The 22238-nt window shown below is 34.1% G+C and overlaps 1 protein-coding gene across 7 annotated transcripts in view; it reads right to left on the reverse strand.

The window, feature by feature from the left end:
- Positions 1–22238, reverse strand: part of CARF (calcium responsive transcription factor) — a 79561-nt gene that overhangs the window by 51007 nt on the left and 6316 nt on the right. For all 7 annotated transcript variants that reach the window (XR_005719024.1, XR_005719022.1, XR_005719019.1 and 4 more), the window contains exons 3-9: positions 18731–18842; positions 18068–18295; positions 14116–14236; positions 12951–13080; positions 11990–12074; positions 7385–7574; positions 702–822 (exon numbers count right to left, since the gene is read on the reverse strand). Coding sequence is in view for 1 of the 7 variants with exons in the window: in XM_040228772.1 (XP_040084706.1) it covers positions 702–822; positions 7385–7574; positions 11990–12074; positions 12951–13080; positions 14116–14236; positions 18068–18295; positions 18731–18799 (944 nt within the window). In the remaining 6 variants the exon portion in view is untranslated. The remainder of the gene's footprint in view (positions 1–701; positions 823–7384; positions 7575–11989; positions 12075–12950; positions 13081–14115; positions 14237–18067; positions 18296–18730; positions 18843–22238) is intronic.

The raw sequence follows: 22238 nt of genomic DNA on the forward strand, positions 1-22238 counted from the left end.
AATCAATAGAAAGAAGGAATTAGCTCATTTGTATACAGACATGGAGGCAGCTTTGAGACATATTGGGAATGAATAAAAAAACCACAGAGTAAAACACCAAGGTGCTATGATATAGTGAGGGAACTATGATTAATATCTTGTGATAAACTACTGTGGAAAAGAAAATGAAAATGAGTAATTACATGTATAATTGAATCACTTTGTTGTATAGCAGAAACTAACACATTATAAATCAATTATACCTAAATTTAAAACAATTTTTTAAAGTGTATATAGTAGTATATGTCTCTATAATCACACTAGTATGAAACATAATAGTTTTGAGCAAATAACCACATTAGGCATTCAGAATGGAAATATATCCATGTGAATTCATAGAAGAAAAGAAGGTATGCTACTACCCAAATTTAAGTAAAGAAAATATTAGTAATCTTTATCGAAATCGTCAACATTTATGAGGGTAAAGTGGTGTGTGTATATATATATATATATATATATATATATATATACAGAATATCTTTGAAAAGTTACTCAAGAAACTGTAAGAGTTGTTGCCTTCAAGTGGGACATGCAGGGTAAGAGGAAACAGATTTCACTGTATAGTTTCCAGCACAGCTTAAAAGTAATAAAAACATGCACATGTGCATATTAACTATACAAACATAAGTACTTAATAAAAAATAAAAGAAAATGAAGCTTACCGGGCTGGACAAGTGGCTTTGTAGAGCTGACAAGACCTATTTTCCAGCTCACCAATTTTTTTTAACTGGAAACCTTTTCTCCTTGGCCCATACTGACACTCCATTACCACAGCTCTACTCCCTGTGGGCCAAAACCAACTATTGATATTAATTCAAGTATCCATCTGCACTGGGTGCTAGATTAAAAACAACTTGGTAGTAGCAGTGACAAAATCTATACTTCCAATTACACAATCTTAAGGAAAGAAAATATCAGTCTGACTGAGATATACAAACACATAAATATAAAAGTTTATTATAATATTTACCAATTATATCAAATTATGTGAGGAAATCAGCAAACACCACATCTACTGAATGTCAACTGATATTTACATACACATAATTTTAATAATAAAATTTATTACCTTATAAGTAGAAATTAGCAAATGCTACATTTGTTAACAAATATGAAAGTCTTTTATATTTTTATTTCCTTTTATAATTGATTTCCTTATTTCTAGTTGAGCTGTTTGAATCACATGATTACCAACCTCTAAGATGGCCCCCAATGATCCTGGCTCCTGGTACTCATATCCTTGGTAATTCCATCCCCTTGGGCATGAGCTAAACTTATTAACTTACTTCTAATGACTATGGCAGAAGTCATCAGTCAGTTCAGTCGATCAGTCATGCTCAACTCTTTGTGACCCCATGGACTGCAGCACATCAGGCTTCCCTGTCCTTCATCAACTCCCAGAACTTACTCAAACTGAAGTCCATCAAGTTGGTGATGCCATCCAATCATCTCATCCCCTGTCATCCCCTTCTCCTCCTGCCTTCAATCTTTCCCAGCATCTGGGTCTTTTCCAATGAAATAGTTCTTTGCATCAGGTGGCCAAAGTATTGGAGTTGCAGTTTCAGCATCAGTCCTTTCAATCAATATTCAGGACTGATTTCCTTTAGGATGGACAGGTTTTATCTACTTGCACTCCAAGGGACTCTCAAGAGTTTTCTCCAACATCACAGTTCAAAAGCATCAGTTCTTCAGTGCTCAGTACAGTTCAGTTCAGTTTAGTCTCTCAGTCATGTCTGACTCTTTGCGACCCCATGACTGCAGCACTCCAGGCCTCCTGGTTCATCACCAACTCCTGGAGTTTACTTAAACTCATGTCCATTGAGTTGGTGATGCCGTCCAACCATCTCATCCTCTGTCATCTGCTTCTCCTCTCACTTTCAATCTTTCCCAGCCTCAGGGTCTTTTCAAATGAGTCAGTTCTTTGCATCAGGTGGCCAAAGTATTGGAGTTTCAGCTTCAGCATCAGTCCTTCCAATGAATATGCAGGACTGACTTACTTTAGGATGGACTGGTTGGATCTCCTTGCTGTCCAAGCGACTCTCAAGTCTTCTCTGACACCACAGTCAAAAGCTCAATTCTTTGGCGCTCAGCTTTCCTTATAGTCCAACTCTCACATCTATATGTGACTACTGGAAAAACCATAGCTTTGACTAGACAGACCTTTATTGGCAAAGTAGTGTCTCTGCTTTTTAATATGCTACTTAGGTTGGTCACAACTTTTCTTCTAAGGAGCAAGGGTCTTCTAATTTCATGGCTGCAGTCACCATCTGCAATAATTTTGAGCCCCTCAAAATAAAGTCTCTCACTGTTTCCATTGTTTCCCCATCTATTTGCCATGAAGTGCTGGAACCAGATGCCATGATCTTAGTTTTCTGAATATTGAGTTTTAAGCCAGCCTTTGCACTCTCCTCTTTCACTTTCATTAAGAGGCTCTTTAGCTCTTCTTCCCTTTCTGCCATAAGGGTGGTGTCATCTGCAGATCTGAGGTTATTGATATTTCTCCCAGCAATTTTGACTCCAGCTTGTGCTTCATCCAGTCCAACATTTTTCATTATGTACTCTGCATTTAAGTTTAATAAGAAGGGTGACAATATAACAGCCTTGACATACTCCTTTCCCAATTTGGAACCAGTCCGTTGTTGAATGTTTAATTCTAACTGTTGCTTCTTAACCCGCATACAGATTTCTCAGCAGACAGGTCAGGTGGTCTGGTATCCCATCTCTTCAAGAATTTTCCACAGTCTGTTGTGATCCACACAGTCAAAGGCTTTGGCATAGTCAATAAAGCAGAAGTAGATTTTTTCTGGAACTCTCCCTTTTTTCAATAATACAACGGATGCTGGCAATTTGATCTCTGGTTCCTCTGCCTTTTGTAAATCAAACTTGAACATCTGGAAGTTCATGATAAATATACTGTTGAAGCCTGGCTTGGAGAATTTTGAGCATTACTTTGCTAGCCTGTGAGATGGGTACAACTGTGCGGTAGTTTGAGTATTCTTTGGCATTGCCTTTCTTTGGGATTGGAATGAAAACTGACCTTTTCCAGTCCTGTGGCCACTGCTGAGTTTCCCAAATTTGATGGCATGTTTAGTGCAGCATTTTCACAGCATCATCTTTTAGGATTTGAAACAGCTCAACTGGAATTCCACCACCTCTACTAGCTTTGTTTGTAGTGATGCTTTCTAAGGCCCACTAGACTTCTCATTCCAGGATGTCTGGCTCTAGGTGGGTGATCACACCATCGTGATTATCTCGGTCGTGAAGATCTGTTTTGTACAGTTCTTCTGTGTATTCTTGCCACCTCTTCTTAATATCTTCTGATTATATTAGGTCCATACCATTTCTGTCCTTTATTGTGCCCATGTTTGCATGAAATGTTCCCTCTGAATCTCTAATCTTCTTGAAGAGATCTGTAGTCTTTTCCCATTCTATTGTTTTCCTCTATTTCTTTGCATTGATCAGTGAGGAAGGCTTTCTTATTTCTCCCTGCTATTCTTTGGAACTCTGCATTCAAGTGGGTATATCTTTCCTTTTGTCCTTGCTTTTTGTTTCTCTTCTTTTCTCCATTATCTGTAAGCCCTCGTCAGACAACCCTTTTGCCTTTTTGCATTTCTTTTTCTTGGGGATGGTCTTAATCACTGCCTCCTGTACAATGTCATGAACCTCCATCCATAGTTCTTCAGGGACTCTGCCTATCAGATCTAATCCCTTGAATCTCTTTATCACTTCCCCTGTATAATCATAAGGGATTTGATTTAGGTCATACCTGAATGGTCTAGTGGTTTTCCCTACTTTCTTCAATTTAAGTCTGAATTTGGCAATAAGGAGTTCATGATCTGAGCCACAGTCAGCTCCTGGTGGTGTTTTCGCTGACTGTATGGAGGTTCTCCATCTTTGGCTGCAAAGAATATAATCAGTCTTATTTTGGTATTGACCATCTCGTGTGTCCATTTGTAGATTCCCTGGTGGCTCAGATGTCAAAGTGACAGGATTTATTTTTGATATTAAGTTATAAGAAGACTATGACTTCCATCTTAAGATACTTTCTTGGTCAGTTGCTCTTCTCGTGAAATCAGATGTCATATGGTGAGGCAGCTCTGTGAGGAGGCCTACCCAACAAGAAAGAAGCCTGCCAACAGCCACAGGAGTCAGCTTGGAAGCAGATCCACCCCCAGGGAAGCCCTAAGATGACTGTGCTCCAGCCAACTAATTGCATTCTTGTGAGAGAACTTGCAGCAGAACCTCCTTGCTAAGCTGCTCCTGCATTTCTGACCCACAGAAACTGTGAGACAGTAAATGTTTGTTGTTTTCACCTACCACATTTGGGGTAATTTGTTACACTGCAATATATAATACAAATAAGTAGATGTGAAAACTATACAATTTAAGATGCTAAGCGGAATATCCTAATCTATGTAGGGTACAGCAAACCTTGCAAATATAAAGCCAAACACACCAATCATGAATAAAAATGTTGATAAAAATGATACTAACTTCTTCTAAGTAATGGTAAAGGAAAATCAGCTTGAGAAACTATTTTATAATACATAAAACAAATAATTAATATGTAGAATATAAAGAACCATAAATAATTTTTTAAAAATAAAAACTAACTACCAAACAGAAAAATGGGCAAAGACTATCAACAGACAAGTCAGAAAGAAAAAAAAAAAGGATATTAAATAAACAAATAAAAAGATGCTCAAATGCACTAGTAAGCAGGGAAATGCAAATTAAAACAACACTAAACACTCTCACACTCCTCAAATTGACAAAAATAAAAATCTGACAATACTCTAAAACAACTGAATCTACTGATCAGTCTTAAAGTTAAAAATGCTGTATAGGTAGCGATAACAAGTATACAGCACACCTATGAAATATTCTTCCAAAATACTTTAATAAAGACTAAATCTTCATTTAATCAAACTCCTATCTAACAGTTTATAGGAAATACAGGAGATAAAAGAACATGTTAAAAAAAACACCTGAGACAGAAGCAGCAAAATCTTGAATATGGCAAACTCTACAGAACAAACTACCCAGAGGAAAAGAGAGAAATTTTTAGATGAGAAGAAACTTAACCAAATTTAATCTGTGAACTTGGTTTGCGTGTGAATTTGAACAAACCTCTGAAAAAAAAATTATGAGCTAAGTGGAAACGTGAACATTGGACAATTGATGACATTAGAAATTGGTATTACTTCTTTTAAAGTGCAATAATGGAACTGTTGTTACATTTATATATATAAAGAGTTCTTATATTTCAGACATATACTTTAGTATATATTATATGCCTTAGTAATTATAGATAAAATAACATCTGGAATTTCCTGTGAAATCACCTTCAAGAATGAAGTAGATAGGGATATAAATGACACAAGACTGAGCACATGCTGATTCTTGTCGAAGTTAGAGGATGGATACATGGAGTTATGAGCTTTCATATATTATCACCTCTACTTTGATGTCCATATGAAAATTCCCATAACATACAGATGTTTTTAAATCTGACAATGCTAAATCATAGAACAAATGTGGGAAAGGGAAGTTTTCATACTTGCTGAAAGGACTAAAAATTAATACAGGTTGTCAATCCCTCATGTATGATTTTGAAACTTAAAAAGCAGAGAAAACAAAATTGTTTGGAATACATCTGGCTGTAAAACCTGGTGTGAACTTCACGGGGCTATTTATAGTCTTTATTTATTCCTTTTACTGTAACTATAAAGTCTTACTGGGTTTGAGCATGTAATATTGCCTATAGAATACTTGCTGGGAGCATTCTGTAATATTATCATATTACAGTCCAAAAAATTTAGAATTCTGAAATACATCTGGAAAAAAAAATTTAGAGAAGGGATTTGGACCTGAACTATCATCTTAGAGAGAAACTTGTGATAATCTTGTGAAGACAAAGTGAGAATACTTCACAACCCAGCAATTCTACTTTAATGCACACAAAACTAAAAAACTAGTTTGGATTTCTGACCCACAGAAACTGTGTTTCAAACTAATATTCTAGAAAACTACTTACACTTTTGAACAGAAGATATGTATTTTGGAGATTAGTCTATAGAATTCTTTGTAATATTGAAAAGTTGGAGACAACACAAATGATCATTAGTAGAAAAATAACTGCAGTTTGGTCACATGCTGAAAAGACCAAATTTAAGCAACAGTTTATTATTATGTAATAGTCCATATTATATGGTATTAAATTATATAATAATGAAATAGAATTAACCAGAATCTCTAAGTATCAATATAGAGTTTCAAAATGAGTGAGTGAAAAGTTTACTTAATAATATCTATATTTTACTACTTACATATACTTTAAAATATTTAGAATAATAAAAAATATTATAAATACAAACATGTATGATGAAGTACAAAAATACACACCATATTCATAGAGTAGCTGCCTGAGGAGAGTTAAGAAGGGATTAGACAAGAGGGAGGGAATATATGTGTACCTATGGCTGATTCATATTGATGTTTCACAGAGTACAACAAAATTCTATAAAGCAATTATCCTTCAATTAAAAAATAAATTAATTAAAACAAAAAAAAAAAGGGATTAGAACTAGGCAGGAGAATAAAACCTGTGCAGAAGGGGTTACATTTATCTCATCTTTCTCTAAGGAGTTCTCTTTACCCTCAGAGGTCGAGGATGACTCTACAACTCTTCTGGTAGAATTGCTCACCCAACATAGTTCTGAAACAAACAACTTATTCTTAGGTTCTTTGTGGTCTGACTCGTCCTAGGATGACACTCTGGGACTTGCTTGAAACTCTATTGCTTCAGTAAGCACCAGCACGGTGTTTGAGAATGCTGTAACACACCTGATGTCAGAATTTCAGAATTCTATATCATAATTCCAAATTGTATACCAATCTTATACAGTATCCCCAGAGTTATAAGCTATACAAAACAAACAGTGATTTTTTTTTTCCCAAGAAAAATCAAGATAGAAGGAAAGAATATCTGGATTGGATGGGGGGAAAAAAAACCAACTACAATAGCTACACATATTTAAAATAATAAAACTGCTCTGTGGCTTAATTTTTATTAAATAGCTCTACCTTGAATTTAGTTATTTTTTACTTCTCATTTTCCAGTATAAAGTATTATTTACCCTAACATACTAAAATATAATTTTACAACATAAAATAATTGGTTGTATTTACTGTAAGTTTTCTTTTCAGTTTAATACACATTTTCACCAATTAACAGTCAGTTGTCATCTACCAAAATAAAAATGTATCACCTTAGGAAAATCACATTTTCACAATGGATCATGGCTGCTGCTGAACTTTTAAAAATAAATCTTTACTAAAGTACCTGCATTGACAAATGGGATTCCATCATATGGGACATACTGGGATTTCCACATCAAGCGCGTAGCTGGCTTGGCTGGGCTCGGAGACTGGCGGGTCCCCCAAACACTCTGTGTTTGCTGCTTGTGAAATGTTAGGACGCTTTCCAATTCAGTCTCACTTACACAGTAGCCACGATATGAATCTCCAATTTTCTGCATGTAGAAATTCAGTAACAAAATTATCAACAAATGTGCTTCATTGTACAAGAAATTTAATAAGGTGGTTGCCTAAGATGAAAGACTCATAATCTTGCAAAAGAGAACATCGTTTCTGCCCTCAGGTCAATGGTGTCTATTACAACCAGTAGGTCTGAGCTGAAACATCATCATCAAATAGATATTTTGTAGTAGTTTGTTAGAGTATAATGCCAAACTCACTGCCAAAGTATCTTTATTAAAATCGTGTTTGAGAGAAGTAATACTTAGTGAAGATAGCTTGAAGAACATATTATGTATTCATTCTCCCAAATAAAATTCTACCCCCAGATCCAACCAGATCAACATAAAATTAGCCACAAAGTACTGGTTCCCTGTGGGGCTTCTTCTACTGAAATAGATTTTTTTTTTTAATGTATTTGTTCATTTATTTATTGGCTGCAAGGCATGTAGGATCTTAGTTTTCTGACCAGGAATCCAACCCATGCTCTCCGCAGTGGAAGCACTGAGTCTTAACCACTGGACCATCAGGGAAGTTCCTGAAATAAGATTTTGATATGATGAATGAATCTATTTAAAAACCTATGAAAATTGTGATGCCTATCTCTTATAAAAAATGATGTCAAAGAATTTGCTTATTATATCAATATTCTTTTAATGAAGATCTTCCTCTGAGAGAAATTCTGGCCTAGTATCAAAAATAGTTACGGTTTTCTTTTATCTTATGGAAATTAACATAATTACTTTTACCTAACACATACAGACCTAGTAACTAACTAGGTTTCCCCTTTTCAAATATAGATACTTAGATTACAGATGTGTGTGCATGTAAACACACACATATAATTCATTAAGATAAACATTCTTACTTTCACTTCATAATTCCATTCTTGTTTTTCTTTATTCTTCAGCTCCCATTTTAACTTCTACCTTGTTAATTTATTTTTAAGTATTTTTGTAAGCTGTCTTAAATTCTCCCTGAAACAAGGCAATGTATAAATATATTATGTAAATAAACTGATAGTATCTATCTTGTATCTCTCAACTAAGAAAAAAGCTGTCTCTATACCAATAGACTTCTCTATACCAACTGGACTTCCCTGGTGACTCAGATGGTAAAGCATATTCCTACAATGCAGGAGACCTGGGTTCAATCCCTGGGTCGCAAAGATCTCCTGGAGAAGGAAATGGCAACCCACTCCAGTATTCTTGCCTAGAAAATCCCAATGACGGAGGAACCTGGTAGTCCATGGGGCTGCAAAGAGTCGGATATGACTGAGCAATTTCACTTTCTTTCTTTCTTTATACCAATAGAGAATTTTTTTTTTTAACTGTGATCTCTTAAACTGAAATGCATTTAGATCTAGAACTGACTCCATGTAATGGCAACCCATTCCAGTACTCTTGCCTGGAAAATCCCACGGACAAAGGAGCCTGGCAAGCTACAGTCCATGGGGTCACAAAGAGTCAGACAGGACTGAGCGACTTCACGTTCACGTTTCTCCCTTATAGGGAATAAGAGCAGAAATGTGGAACAGGGATCTTGTTGATCCTAGTTAGACTAAATACTTCACCTGGCAAGAATACAGTTAACAAAAGTAAGGTATGAACACACTGTTGTAGGTATACTCTGAGCCGTAATAAAAAAAGAGACAATCTAATGCCAAACAATACATTATCTATAATTTCCCTTAAAAATAATGAAAATGTCTGTTTTTTCTTCTAGCCTAGATAGTTCATCAAAATATCACCTACAAATAAAAGTAGGGACATAAAGTCTAGCTATGACATGTTTTTACAAATAAAATAGAATATATAATGTTGTCAGTGAAAGGAAAAATTCAGAACTACAATGTAGTCAAACCCATATCAGGAGATAAAAGTTTAATTCAGTATTGAAATTTTTCCAACTAATAAATTTTGGTCAAATCTAAAAAATGCCTATAAGAAAAACATCATTAATAGTCAAAAAGTAAAAAGGACTAGGAAACAATATTTTAAAGCAAAATGCATAAAATACTTCTTCAGTCATCAACCAAAAATGTTTTTCACTATTGATATAGCTTGAAGAAAAAAAAAGAATCCTTCACTGGAGCTAATTCAGGCTGTTAAACAGTTTCAACTAATTTCTTGCAAGATATATGATGTTAGATAAGCTACACAATGTACCATGGTATAAAATGAAGTAATTTGGCTACTTAATTGCCAATGCTTTAATGTCCACAGCATTTAATAAAGTTTATGATAATGATTTTAAAAACTTTCATCAGGACTTCTTTGGTGGCACAGTGGATAAGAATCCGCCTGCCAATGCAGGGGACACGGGTTCGATTCCTAGTCTGAGAAGATTCCACATGCCGTGGAACAATTAAGCCTGTGCACAACTACTGAGCCCTCACTCTAGAGCCCAGGAGCTGCGACTACTGAAGCCCCATGTGCCTACAGCCTATGCTCTGCGACAAGGAAAGCCACTGTAACGAGAAGCCTACACGCAGCAATGAGGAGGAGGCCCCACTCGCGGCAACTAGAGAAACCTGCACAAAAATCAGTGAAGACCCAGCGGAGCCAAAAATATATAAATTTCATGGTTGACAAATCGCTTTTTTTTAAAAAAACAACAACAAAACCCTTCATCAAACAACAAGAATAGTAACTTTAGGAAGAAACCACTGAAAAACCATGACTAACAAAAAGGTGAGGGGAAAAAAATCTTACTATCTATACATACATACAAGTATGTGACTTAGAAAAGCAAAAACAGTGATAACATCCTAACATACGTAATACATCATTTGACTTCATGATAAGAAATTTCCTCAAAATGCTAAAACTGACATAATGCTTTTCCTTCTTGTATTTTAAGAATGTTTAAAACAATGAAGCATTTTAATAATTAAATACTAATTATCATGTATGGTTTATATGTAGAAAACCATGATCCCTTCCCTCAAAAAGTATATAGTCTAAATGTTACATAATAATGAATAACCCAAGCTAGCAAATAATTAAGAATGGTTATGGTAATAATTTTCAAAGAATTTTAAGAGAGAAATAGGCAAAAAATAATTATTCGAATATTTCAGAAAAGATATATAGGACTTGCACTGGGATTTGAAGAATAGTAGTTAGAAAGGTAAGTAGAAGGAAAAAAATAACATTAGGAAATGGATATAAAAACAATTGAAGAGGGACATAAAGGAAGATTCTAAAGTGCTAGTATAACGTAAGACTGGGCTAACACAAATGAAAGATAAACTGGAGAAAAGTAAGAAATAAAATAGGACAAGATTAAGTGATAACTGATTATGAATGATCTTGAAAGCTAGTAACAAGTGGCTAAATGATGTGGAAAAAATAACACTGAGCTTACTGGGCAGTGAGAAAAGATAATGAAAGTAGTATGTCAAGATAAACAGTTTTAGGGACTTCTCTAGTGGTACAGTGGTTAAGATTTCACCTTCTAATGCAGAGAGTGTGGATTCAATCCCCTGGTCAGGGAACTAAGACCCCACATGACTCATGGCCAAAAAACCAAAACACACAGAACAGAAGCCATATTGTAACAAATTCAATGAAGACTTTAAAAATGGCCCACGCCAAAAAAAAAAAAAAAGACTGGCAGTTTTAGAGAACCTCACAGTAAGGACTAGAAATGGAAGAGTCAAAGAGATTAATGGGGAGGCTGTTACTACAACTGAGTTCAAGATTATAAAAGGCTATGTGGAAGAGGCTCTTTTTAAACCACTTTAAAGGAAAAACTAAAAATATCAGGTGATTATCTAAATATGGGAAAAAAATAAATTAACCGAAAACTTTATATCTAAGAAAATGGTATTTGTCACTATACAGACAAAAAATTTAGGAAGTAGAGCTAGTTGTGGTATGTTAGATAATTTCTGTTTAGGATATGGTGAATTTGAGGTAGAGTTCAAGTAAAGCTTCAAGTAAGAAGCTGGAGATCTGGGACAAAAGCCAGGGAAGAATTAAAGAACTGGTCACAGAGAATTGGGATCATTTTTATAAAAGTGAGAATTGAAAGTCAACAAAGTTGGGAAGCTCTTCAAGGGATAAGAAATAGAGAAACAAGATAAGGTCAAACAGTGAACCTTGAAGAATTTCCACTGAGAATATGAAAACAAAAAAGTGCAAGCAAAGAAAGTGAAGGAATGGTTAAAAGATTAAACATAAAGAAACATGAAGTTTCATGGAAAACAAGGAAAAGATTATAATGAAGGGATTTGTATGATCTCTGCTTTAACAGATCTTATAATCCCTAAGGAATAAAATAATAGATGAGGAGCACAAACATAAAATATTACAGACACAGCCTCTATTAGTTATACTCGAGTAGACAATGAATTATAGTTATAATCAACTAAGTCAATCTACATAAGGATTACTTTTTAACTCACCTCACAGCTCCTAAGACGGCAGGCCCATATAGGTGTGTTAGAAGAAAGTGGCTGGAGTGGAGCCAAAAGAGGTTCTTCGAGTATCCTGGGATAGGTGAGAATATATATTAATATATATTAGCAGGTACACAGACACACAGAGCATTCAGTTGCTTTTTCCTCTTGCCAGTCAAAGACAATACTGAAGTCATCAAGGAGAAACTGTAATGATGAAAGATTATTCTGATGGCTGTAACTATGCCTTTTTTCAATCACTACTATTTTATCAATTGCTAAAGTAAAGTCTAAGTTTCTTTTTCCAAATACCTGTAGTTTCAACAAATTCAACGGCTTTATATGTCTCTCTCAGAGCTTATTTTGTATTCTTATACATTTTTCATTTAACAAAAAATGAGCTAATAAACCATCTTCAGGTAACTTATTAATAGTAACACGATATTATGTCTAAGATTAAATGTCATTTAACTTGTGTTAACTTTAAAATATTTTCATAGAACAATTAATATATAAATACAAAACCCATGTCTGTATTTCCCTAAATTATTATAAAGAGTGTTATTTTATGGCAAAAAAAAAGCTGAAATAGATATGAAGAAAAACATTTTAAACAATTTACCACAGAGGTGATAAAATGTGATGAACCATTAAAAATTATAGGACCTAGAATAGATGTTTCTTTAGTTTAAAAACTCTATTAATGCTAGATGTTTTCAGACTTCTTTGAAGATAACAAGCAAGCGTCACTGAGGTGAAGTAGCACTTTGATCTTTTACAGCTTCTAAAGTAGTTTCCTTGTTGCCAAGATGCTGTCAAAATGATTTAAGGATGTACTTGATGATGCCTTGTTCCATTCCTTGCATTTCTGATCTTCTCTATAGGCAGCCAGCCTTAAATGTGATATCGTAAAAAGTGATTTCCATGGTGACATACCAAGACGAGCTCCTCTTTCTCACTGACTCACCTGGTCACTGTCTTTTTGGGCAATGTGAGGGATGCCTGTGGATGAAGAATGTAACTACTGTCACCGTCTGCTAGAGCATCCACTCTTACAGCTGCTAAGTTTCTGTCACTGGGTTTCTCTTCGGAGACATCTTAACAAGAATAAGAGCAAAGCAACATTAATACCTTAGAAGACGATGAGAACCTAACTAACTGAAACTAATATATGTGAAACAGGAAAGGGAAGATATGCTCTGAAGCTAAAGATAATAAAACTTATACTTTACAGATAATTTCTCTGATAAACTTGCTTTTAAACTATAAAACTGATTACTGAAGTTTTATAATTAAGTTTTTGAACTTATATTGAACAGCTAGGATATAAAAATGGCAGAAGCAACTTTTATTAAAAGAACCACCATATAACAGGAAAATGTAAAACTAACTCCTTTTTGTTTCTATATCATGTTTATGTTTTCTGCAAACTATGTTTTTTCCTCTTAAGTTTTAACAACTGCTATCAAAGATACAGAATCATAACACTAAATTAAGAATATCTACCCTAAATCATTATCTAAGAAAAAACCACAACAGTGTAGCTATGATGTTAGAAAAGAGATTCAAATAGATGGAAAAGGAAAGAAAGCAAAAGGAAGAGAACTAATAGGGATAATAGGGATATTATCAAATAGGTAAAGAAAGAATAAAATAAATAAAAAGCATGATTCTTTCACAATCTGAAGGAACAAAGTAAAGAAGAAAAGAGCAAAGAGGAGATGAGAAGAATACTTTACAAATGAATGTCACATGCCTAACAACAATATTGATAAAAATACAAATATAAAATGTCTCCAGTAGCTATTAGCATTATGTTCTTGTTATTATTGCTGTTATTATTACTGTTATTAAAGTTAAGAAGAATTTATTTTATGCTCACTGGTCATTTGGGAGGAAGCAAGAGTCAACCAGCTTCACAGAATTCCAAAATGAAATAGACAGCTAACCTAGACAGGAGTTGAAAAATGAACTTGAAATTTATTTGGGCTAAGAAACTTTTTCTAATCATTCAGTTCACAATCTTACCCAAAGAAATCCACTTTAGCACTGACTTTCATGGGGTGATTTTCTGAAATATACATTTTTTCTTTAAAACATTCTTAAATCCCCTATATCCCATAATTACTCACCTTGAGGACTATTCTCATCCACAAGTGGTCCCTGAGGTATAATCACTTGTGTCATTCCTGTCTGGGGAGATGGAATTACACGCAGCACCTGTCCATTTTCTGATGGGCTGGCAACAATCATCTTGGAAGCATTTTAAAAAAATCAAGTGCATAAGTCTATAATGATTCAACAGAATCACTACTTAGAAAACTGTTAGACATGCCTATCTCAACAACGGATACTATCATTTCCCTCACTTTATAGATGAAAACACAAGGTACATAACGTTTTATTTCCCCCCAAAGTCTCTCAGTCGATAAACGGTAAAGCTAGGATTCAAAACAGGTAGTCTGACCCTATGTTCTATGATCTTAATCATTGCATGGGTATGAAGTCTAATTACTCAGTAAGCTGAACAAGTCTCTGACTGGATTAAAGATAATTTACTTTTTTCTACTTACTGTATTATCCACACATTTGACCTATTTGTGTGATAATCACTAGTCTCATAGTTTAATTTTCATTTAAAAACAGTAACTTGTAAAATGTTTAAACAGGATTTTTATAGCTCCGCATTTTTTATATGCTGTCTTGATCCATAAGGAATAATACAGAGTGCCCCCAAAGTTTGAAAACATATGGAAATTGTATATTTATTATTGCCTTTTTTTTTCTCAGTTTAACAAATGAATTCATTGCCTCAAATTTAGAGGAATGTAAACTGAAAAAGCATGTAAGCTGAAGAAAAACATTTTGAGCCTATGATTTAAAATATAACCAAAATATTATTTTAAAATAAGTTTATCCTTTATTTCCAGACTTTCTAGACACCTTATAAACTTTATTACCTAAAAAACTACTAACAGTTTTACTGCTTTACCCAAAAGCCCCTGTCCTCCGTTTTCCCTAAGGCAGGAAACTCTCCTTAAGCATTCCAACCTCAAGTCTCCCTTCTGGTATGTAAAACATGGAAACATTACTAATGGCCTGATAGAGACAGTATTCTTACTCAAGAGGGTCATTTGAAACCTTTAAATTTGGGGGGTGGGAGGTGGGGAACAGCAAACCTAAACCCCAGCAAAACAGAATGCCTCAAGCACAATCATAAACGTTTCCCAGAAATTCAGATTAGGACTTGTTTCCTTCCCCAATGCTTATCGTGTTTGTTGAGCTAAACGTATCTTGTCATACCTCTTATCACCTCAGCATGAAAAAAACCACTGTAAACCCTTGATGATGACAACTGCTTTCCACTGGTTGAGTTCATGCTAGCGGCAGGACTTTCCACATAGTACCTTAATTTTCATGAACTATATACATTTTATACATGAGGAAATTGTCACACAGAGGCTACAAAACCCATGCAAACTAACAGAGAGTGATATATACAGTTCTGAGCTGAAATTCAAACCTAAGCAGTCCTACTCCTTTTAACCACTACTCTGTACTGCCTTAGTCTTCTACCCATAATCACAAGTGTACTATGTTGCCTCCCAATACCTGATGATGTTACTTATCCTAAAAAAAAGACAAAAATAAAACAATACAAAACCCCTGCTGGACTTTAAAAGGCAATAATAATAATAGTTTTAAATTCTTTCCATATAAATGAGATTAGATATATGTGAAAAATATTTCATTCATTCTTGTAAGAGTGTTGTGGTTATTTTTAAATCCAAATATATATATATAATAAAGTTATAATTTATTTAACCATATGGAAATTTCATAATTAAGAATAATTTATGGAATATCCTCTTAATTTTGAAACTGTTTCTCAACAGTGAAAAAGAATCTCCTCTATTTTCTGTTTTCTTAGCTTATTCCACCTGGTACCTTAAAAACTATTTTCAGTTCATATAATTTGTCAATGGTGATAATAACATTACTGCTTCTATTACCAAAAAAGTAATTATTTTTAATCTTTGCTATGAAAACAAACATAGCTTTGAAGAATCATCTGCTGCAATATATTCTATTTGAGGCCAACCACGAAAATTATCTGAAAATCTTGGCTAATGAGTAGTTTTATATTTACTGGGCTCTTTGTGCAAAATATTTCTAGTAAATAAAAAATATCATCCCTGATTCACTCTAAAACCTCTTCCCATCCATAGGAGATTCACCCACTACAGAAACTTTGCTAATTCACTGATAGCTTAAAAAAAAAGTCATTTCTTACAAAAAGCTCTACTTGTTAGGAGATACTGATAATGGGGAAAGCTATCTATCCATATATGAAGGCAGGGGGCATATGGGAGGGAAATCTGTATTTTCTGCTCAATTTTACTGTGAACCTAAAACTGATCTTAAAATTAAAAGTCTATTAAAGTAAACAATAAAAATTAAAAATCTCCACTAAGTTTCCCAGAATATCACCAGCTTCTGATCTTTGGAGAAAGTAACTAGTTACATTTTGTTGCTTACATTTATTTCCAAGTTCATGACATGTTTCCTTATTTCACAACTTCAAATAACTCTCTATATCATCTCCTACCCCAAACAGTGTAAAAATCACCTTTATAATTACTGCAGATAGAAAACTTAATACAATTACAGAGAGAATGAAACCTCCAACTTTTTTCAGACCCAGATAAATAAATAATTTTAACATGCTTTTTAGGAAAGTTACCACGTGTAAAATGAGCACCCTTTATACATTCAGACTCTTATATCCTTCCATTAGAATATACAGACTTTCTAAATGTTCTGATAGAAACTAGAATAAATGTCAAATATCAGGGGAAATTACAGAAGTATTTCATTCTGAACATGAAATATGAAAATGGATCTGTTCACATCTAAATTATTTGTTATTAATCTCTGCTGGTGATAACAGTATGGTTACAGACGCTTACCCTTACTTTGCATTTCAGTCCTGAAGCCCAGAAAATGTTGAGCTTGAACATAACACAAAAAAGTTGTCTACAATTAGCCCCCTCTCAGTCAATAACTCTCAACCCCAAAATTTAGCTGGATTACAAGGGAGCCAAAGGACATAAATTATTAACTCTAGAATGCTCTAGACTAGAAACAAAAACAAAGATTAATTTTGGGTTATTATAAATGGTTGCCTACTTAAGCATAATTGATATTTGAAGTTAAGATTTTAAAAGTAATTTTTATTACTGAATTAAAATCCACTGCAGGAAAATTTGAAAAAACAACCAAAACAGATATATTATTGTTCATATTGTTGCTAATATAAGTATATTATTAATCAGAGATCAATTTAGAAGTTTTTCTCAATTTTATTTCAATCAAAACCATCTTTCACCTTTATTACTCAACTTATGAACTTGGTCATAAATACTTCTGGCTAACAGTTTAAAGCACCATTTTCAATTTTATACACTGTTATTCATATGACATCTACATATTGACCTACTAAATCAATAAGGGTATGTCTCGATTCCATCATTTCATTGGTACTTTCATTGCTTTCTTTTTCTTCAAGAAAGCACACCAGCATGTGGCATGCAAATCAGTAAATGAGATACTGATAGAGCAAATAACCTTGAGTTCAGTTAAATGTATAAACAAAAAATAAATGTAAGTTATATGTAAGCTCTGGCACGTTAGCACGAGTGAGCAATTACATTATATTTCCAACTGGTCTCAAAGCACAAGTTTGCCTAGACAAGGTGGTAGCTGGGCTATATTGGTTTGAAGTTGTGAAAGGAAATAATCTATTTCATTTTATTTCTAATTGCACGACACAGCATGCGTTAGTTCCCCAACCAGGGATCAAACCTGAGCCCATGGCAAAGAAAGCATGGAGTGTTAGCCACTGGACCAGCAGAGAATTCCCAGGAAATCTTTTAAAATCCTTACATAACTTAAAAATGAGTATCATAGAGACAGTGTTTTCAAAGGAATGTAAATCAATAGTGTCAAGAAATTAAGGTCATCAAGTTAGACTAATACATTTGCCAAAGAGCAGAAAATTGGTTATTTTAAAAACCTACTCACCATTTGTGCATTAGAATTCCCCAATGACTGAAGCTCATATTGAATAGGTTGCCCATTTTGGTCCACTAGATGGAACTGCTCTGCAGAAAGGGTCTGTGCCTGAGTCAGGGGCCCTGGTATATTCTGAGATGTGAGTGAACTGTCCTCTTCAGGAGTAGTAACGGGTAAAACTCTAGGCGAACCATCTTGTCCAAAAGAAGGCTCACTGGAGTCCATATAGGTTAGATGCTTTTGTAAACAAAAAAGTCACTTGAGTGTTTGTAAAATACGTCACAATTTTTTAAAACATAGAATGTTTATGATAAAAAAATGGAAACATTCATTTTTCAGTTCATTATTCACTTTACTTTTTGTAAGGGTTATCAATTCAGACTGATACAGACAGGATTCTTAAGTGAAACTTGAATTTTATTATTATTTTACTGGAAATTGGTCATTGGAATACAACGTGAAATGATGAAATGTAATTCAACATGCAGATTTTTCTTTATACATAAATCTTCATGAATATATCACTTTATTAAGTTCTATAATATAAAATTAAATAAATGACAGGATTATGGAAAATTAAATGTTAAAATTCTTGAATATATTAAATATAACACTATTTGTTTTCCCTTTGAATGGAAAAAAAGTTCCCAGTTGAATTCCTACTTCAAATACCTGAGAATCTGTTTTTGACTCTTCAGAATCATTATGGTTGACTTTTAATGAATCAACAGACTGTTCCATGCTGATATCATATTCAATTCCATTTTATTCTGTTGTTTAATAGCTGAAAGAGTTTAAATGCCTGATCAAATAAAATACATAATATTTTTATAGAATGTTTGTTTTAAATAAACTCCTCATCTCTCTGCATTACCCCATACAACTTAGGTTAAGTCATTTATACCCTATAAGATTAAGAAAATAAATCTGTTAAATGATTTGCAAAGGCACCAGAGTATATTCAGGGCAGAGCAAAGATTAGTGTTATGTAGTTTACTCACCCTATCCTTAATTATACACATGTACTGGTTTATTAAGATTGCTGCTATGTGACAGACACTGTTGTTACATGCTTTCAGACACTTCTAAAATTCTCATTTTACAAAGATTTACTCTAAATGAAAATGTTTAATTTTATGAGATGTGCCATATGATAGCATTACATAATTTTAAAAGATATTTTGGTGCAGATGGAGATTATATACATACAACTCTTACCATAACATACAATTATACCACTTAACACTGGAATAACAAGTTTTGAAAAGGAAGAAATATGTATTCCAAAAAGATTAGGTCTAATACAGTGGGTTTTAACAGGTGGCGATTTTGCCCCCACATATACCTCCAAAATCGCCTTACTCCCTGGGGATATTGCTAAATCACTATATGTAAAACAATAAACTTTGACCCTTACCTCATATCAAAGATTAACCTGAAATGTATCATAGACTATAAAACTATAAAACTTCTAGACAAAAGCAGCAGAGAAAATCTTTTGACTTTGTGTTTAGCAGAGATATCTTAAACAGGACACAAAAAGCATGAAATATGTCTACAAATTAGACTTTTTTAAAGTGATGAAATTTGCTCATTACAGATCAGGAGAATATATTTGCAGAACATACACTTGGAAAAAACTTTTTCTGTATTCAAACTCTGTAAAGAACTGCTTTGGCTCAATTATAAGAACAACCCAATCAACAGTAGGCAACATATCTGAAGGACACCTCACTAAAGAAGCCGTAAAACTATATAGCTAGAGCAAGACAAATGCTGTATGACCTCTTCTCATATGTGGAATCTTAAACAAATGCAAGCTCACAGATACAGAGAACAGACTGGTGACTGCCACAAGCAAGGGGGTTGGCAGTGGGAGATATGGATGAAGGGGGTTTAAAAAAAAAAAGGAAGAAAATTCCCTGGCAGTCCAGTGGTTAGGACTCAGTGCTTTCACCGCCAGGCCTGGTTTTCGATCCCTGGTTGGGGAACTAAGATCCCGTATGCCACGTGGTGCAGCCAAAAAAATCAAAACAAACCTTTCTAAAAAAGTCTTATATTTAAAAAGCAATCAGACTGTCTGTAAACTAAAGCCAGTAACAAACCATAGTATATGAATTTAAAAATTATCTTGAAATTTTTGGTTAAGTTACTGCACTCTGGACAATGTTGCAGTTAGGATGAACAAGAAAATGTATTACTTCTTCATTAACTTATAAAATAAAAATTGAGAAAGTTTTGTCTGTAAAACTGTATAAAACAGTTGAAGACAGTGTTCTGTAGTCAAATGGTCTGGGTTTAAATTTCAGCTTTATACTCAGTTAACTACTCTGAGATTTAGTTTTTCTCTCCTGCAAATTGGCATTTATACTGCATCTCCCTCACAAGGCTGTTAAAAAGATTAAACAAAATAATGTATGCAAAGGCCTTGGTGCAATTCCCAGGACACTGTCAGTACCTAATAAATTATTCCTACTACCTATAATTATGCAAACTAAGATTAAAATTATACCTATCTATAAATAATTTGATTCTTGAAGACAAAAGTCTGTTAAATATCAGTCATCTCATTGATGTAATCAAAATTTACCTGGGCTTAGTATAAAGCTTCTATATGTACTTTTCTATACTATCTTTAAAAAATTACAAAAAGCCTTACATTTTCAGACGACCTACAAGTTCTATTTCAATATTACTGTTTTAAATTCAACATCTTGCATGTAGTAAAAAAACAAAGGGTCAGTCTAGATTTGATGAAAAAAACCAATATGTCAACTTTTCTGAACTCCAATTACTAGTTCATTAAAGATCCCACTCAGTTCTAAGATTTTATGTTCCTAATAGTTGGTTATCCTGATGACTTCTAAAATTAATTTAACTGTCATTTATTGACTGACTTCTAAGGTGCACTGAGTATAAAAATAACCATTCAAACAAAAAACGTTCACAGAGTTTAGATACAATTAATTCACGTCCTACTGAGGGACTTAAAATTGAAACTACTGCTGTCAAGAATACAATTTTTTTAAGTAAATTAAATACATTGAGATATTCACTGTCTAGACATGGTGGCATTAAGAAATATTTTTGATTCTTGCCTGGGAAATCCCATGGACAGAGGAGCCTGGCGGGCTACAGTCCATGGGGTTGCAACGAATCTGGATTGCGCTTTCCCAGTGGTCAGAAAATCTAGGCTGTGTTCAGAACCAGAAAGCAGAAAGCCAAAGTCCTTAGGGAGCTGAAATAAAAACCTTTGATGAAAAGAAAAAAAAGAAATATTTTAAGACTTTATTCTAATTTTTAAATATCAGCACTATTAACACAGAATAAAGATTATTTAATTATCATAGCTATAAAATAATTTAACGCTTACTGAATGCTTATCATATTTTTTTCAAACCCCATCGACTGTAGCCTGCCAGACTCCTCTGTCCATGGAATTCTCTAGGCAAGAATACTGGATTGAGTAGCTAGCCATTCCCTTCTCCAGGGGAATCTTCCAGACCCAAGGATCAAACCCTGGGTTGCAGTCAGATTCTTTACCATCTGAGTCACCATAGAAGCTCACTTAATAATTACTAGCTAGTATTATTAATAATTACTCTTATTCTGTGATGTAGGACCTAGTATCAACAATTTATAGAAAAGTAAATTGAGGTTCACCATTATACAGTTATCATTTATTGAGTACTTACCACAGTAAAGCACTAGGCTCAGTGTTGCATACATGTCATTCTATTTAATCCTTTCAACAACCCTGTGATTCAGTTACTTAGTCCAGTTTTACATGTAAGGCATTAAGACTTATTTGTTGTTGTTAGTCATTAAGTCATGTCTGACTCTTTGTGACCCATGGACTATAGCCTACCAGACTCCTCTGTCCATGGGATTTTCCAAGCAAAATTACTAGAGTGGGTTGCCATTTCCTTCCCCAGGGGATCTTCCCGACTCAGAGAGATGGAACCTGCATCTCCTGTGTCTTCTGCACTGAAGGCTGATTCTTTACTGCTGACCCACCAAGGAATCCCTTTCTTCATTAGTCATGGCTTTAAAGTTTTGTTTTGTTTTTTGATAGGCTGGCAAACTAAACGTGCTAAAGAAATTCTTCATTCATTTCTGTTCTCAACTATTCCTGGTTGAAATTACAGGCAGTCTCTAACACACAAAAGCCCTCCTACAA

This window comes from Oryx dammah, unplaced genomic scaffold (genome assembly GCF_014754425.2).
Source record: "Oryx dammah isolate SB20612 unplaced genomic scaffold, SCBI_Odam_1.1 HiC_scaffold_27, whole genome shotgun sequence".
Taxonomy (NCBI): Eukaryota; Metazoa; Chordata; class Mammalia; order Artiodactyla; family Bovidae; genus Oryx; species Oryx dammah.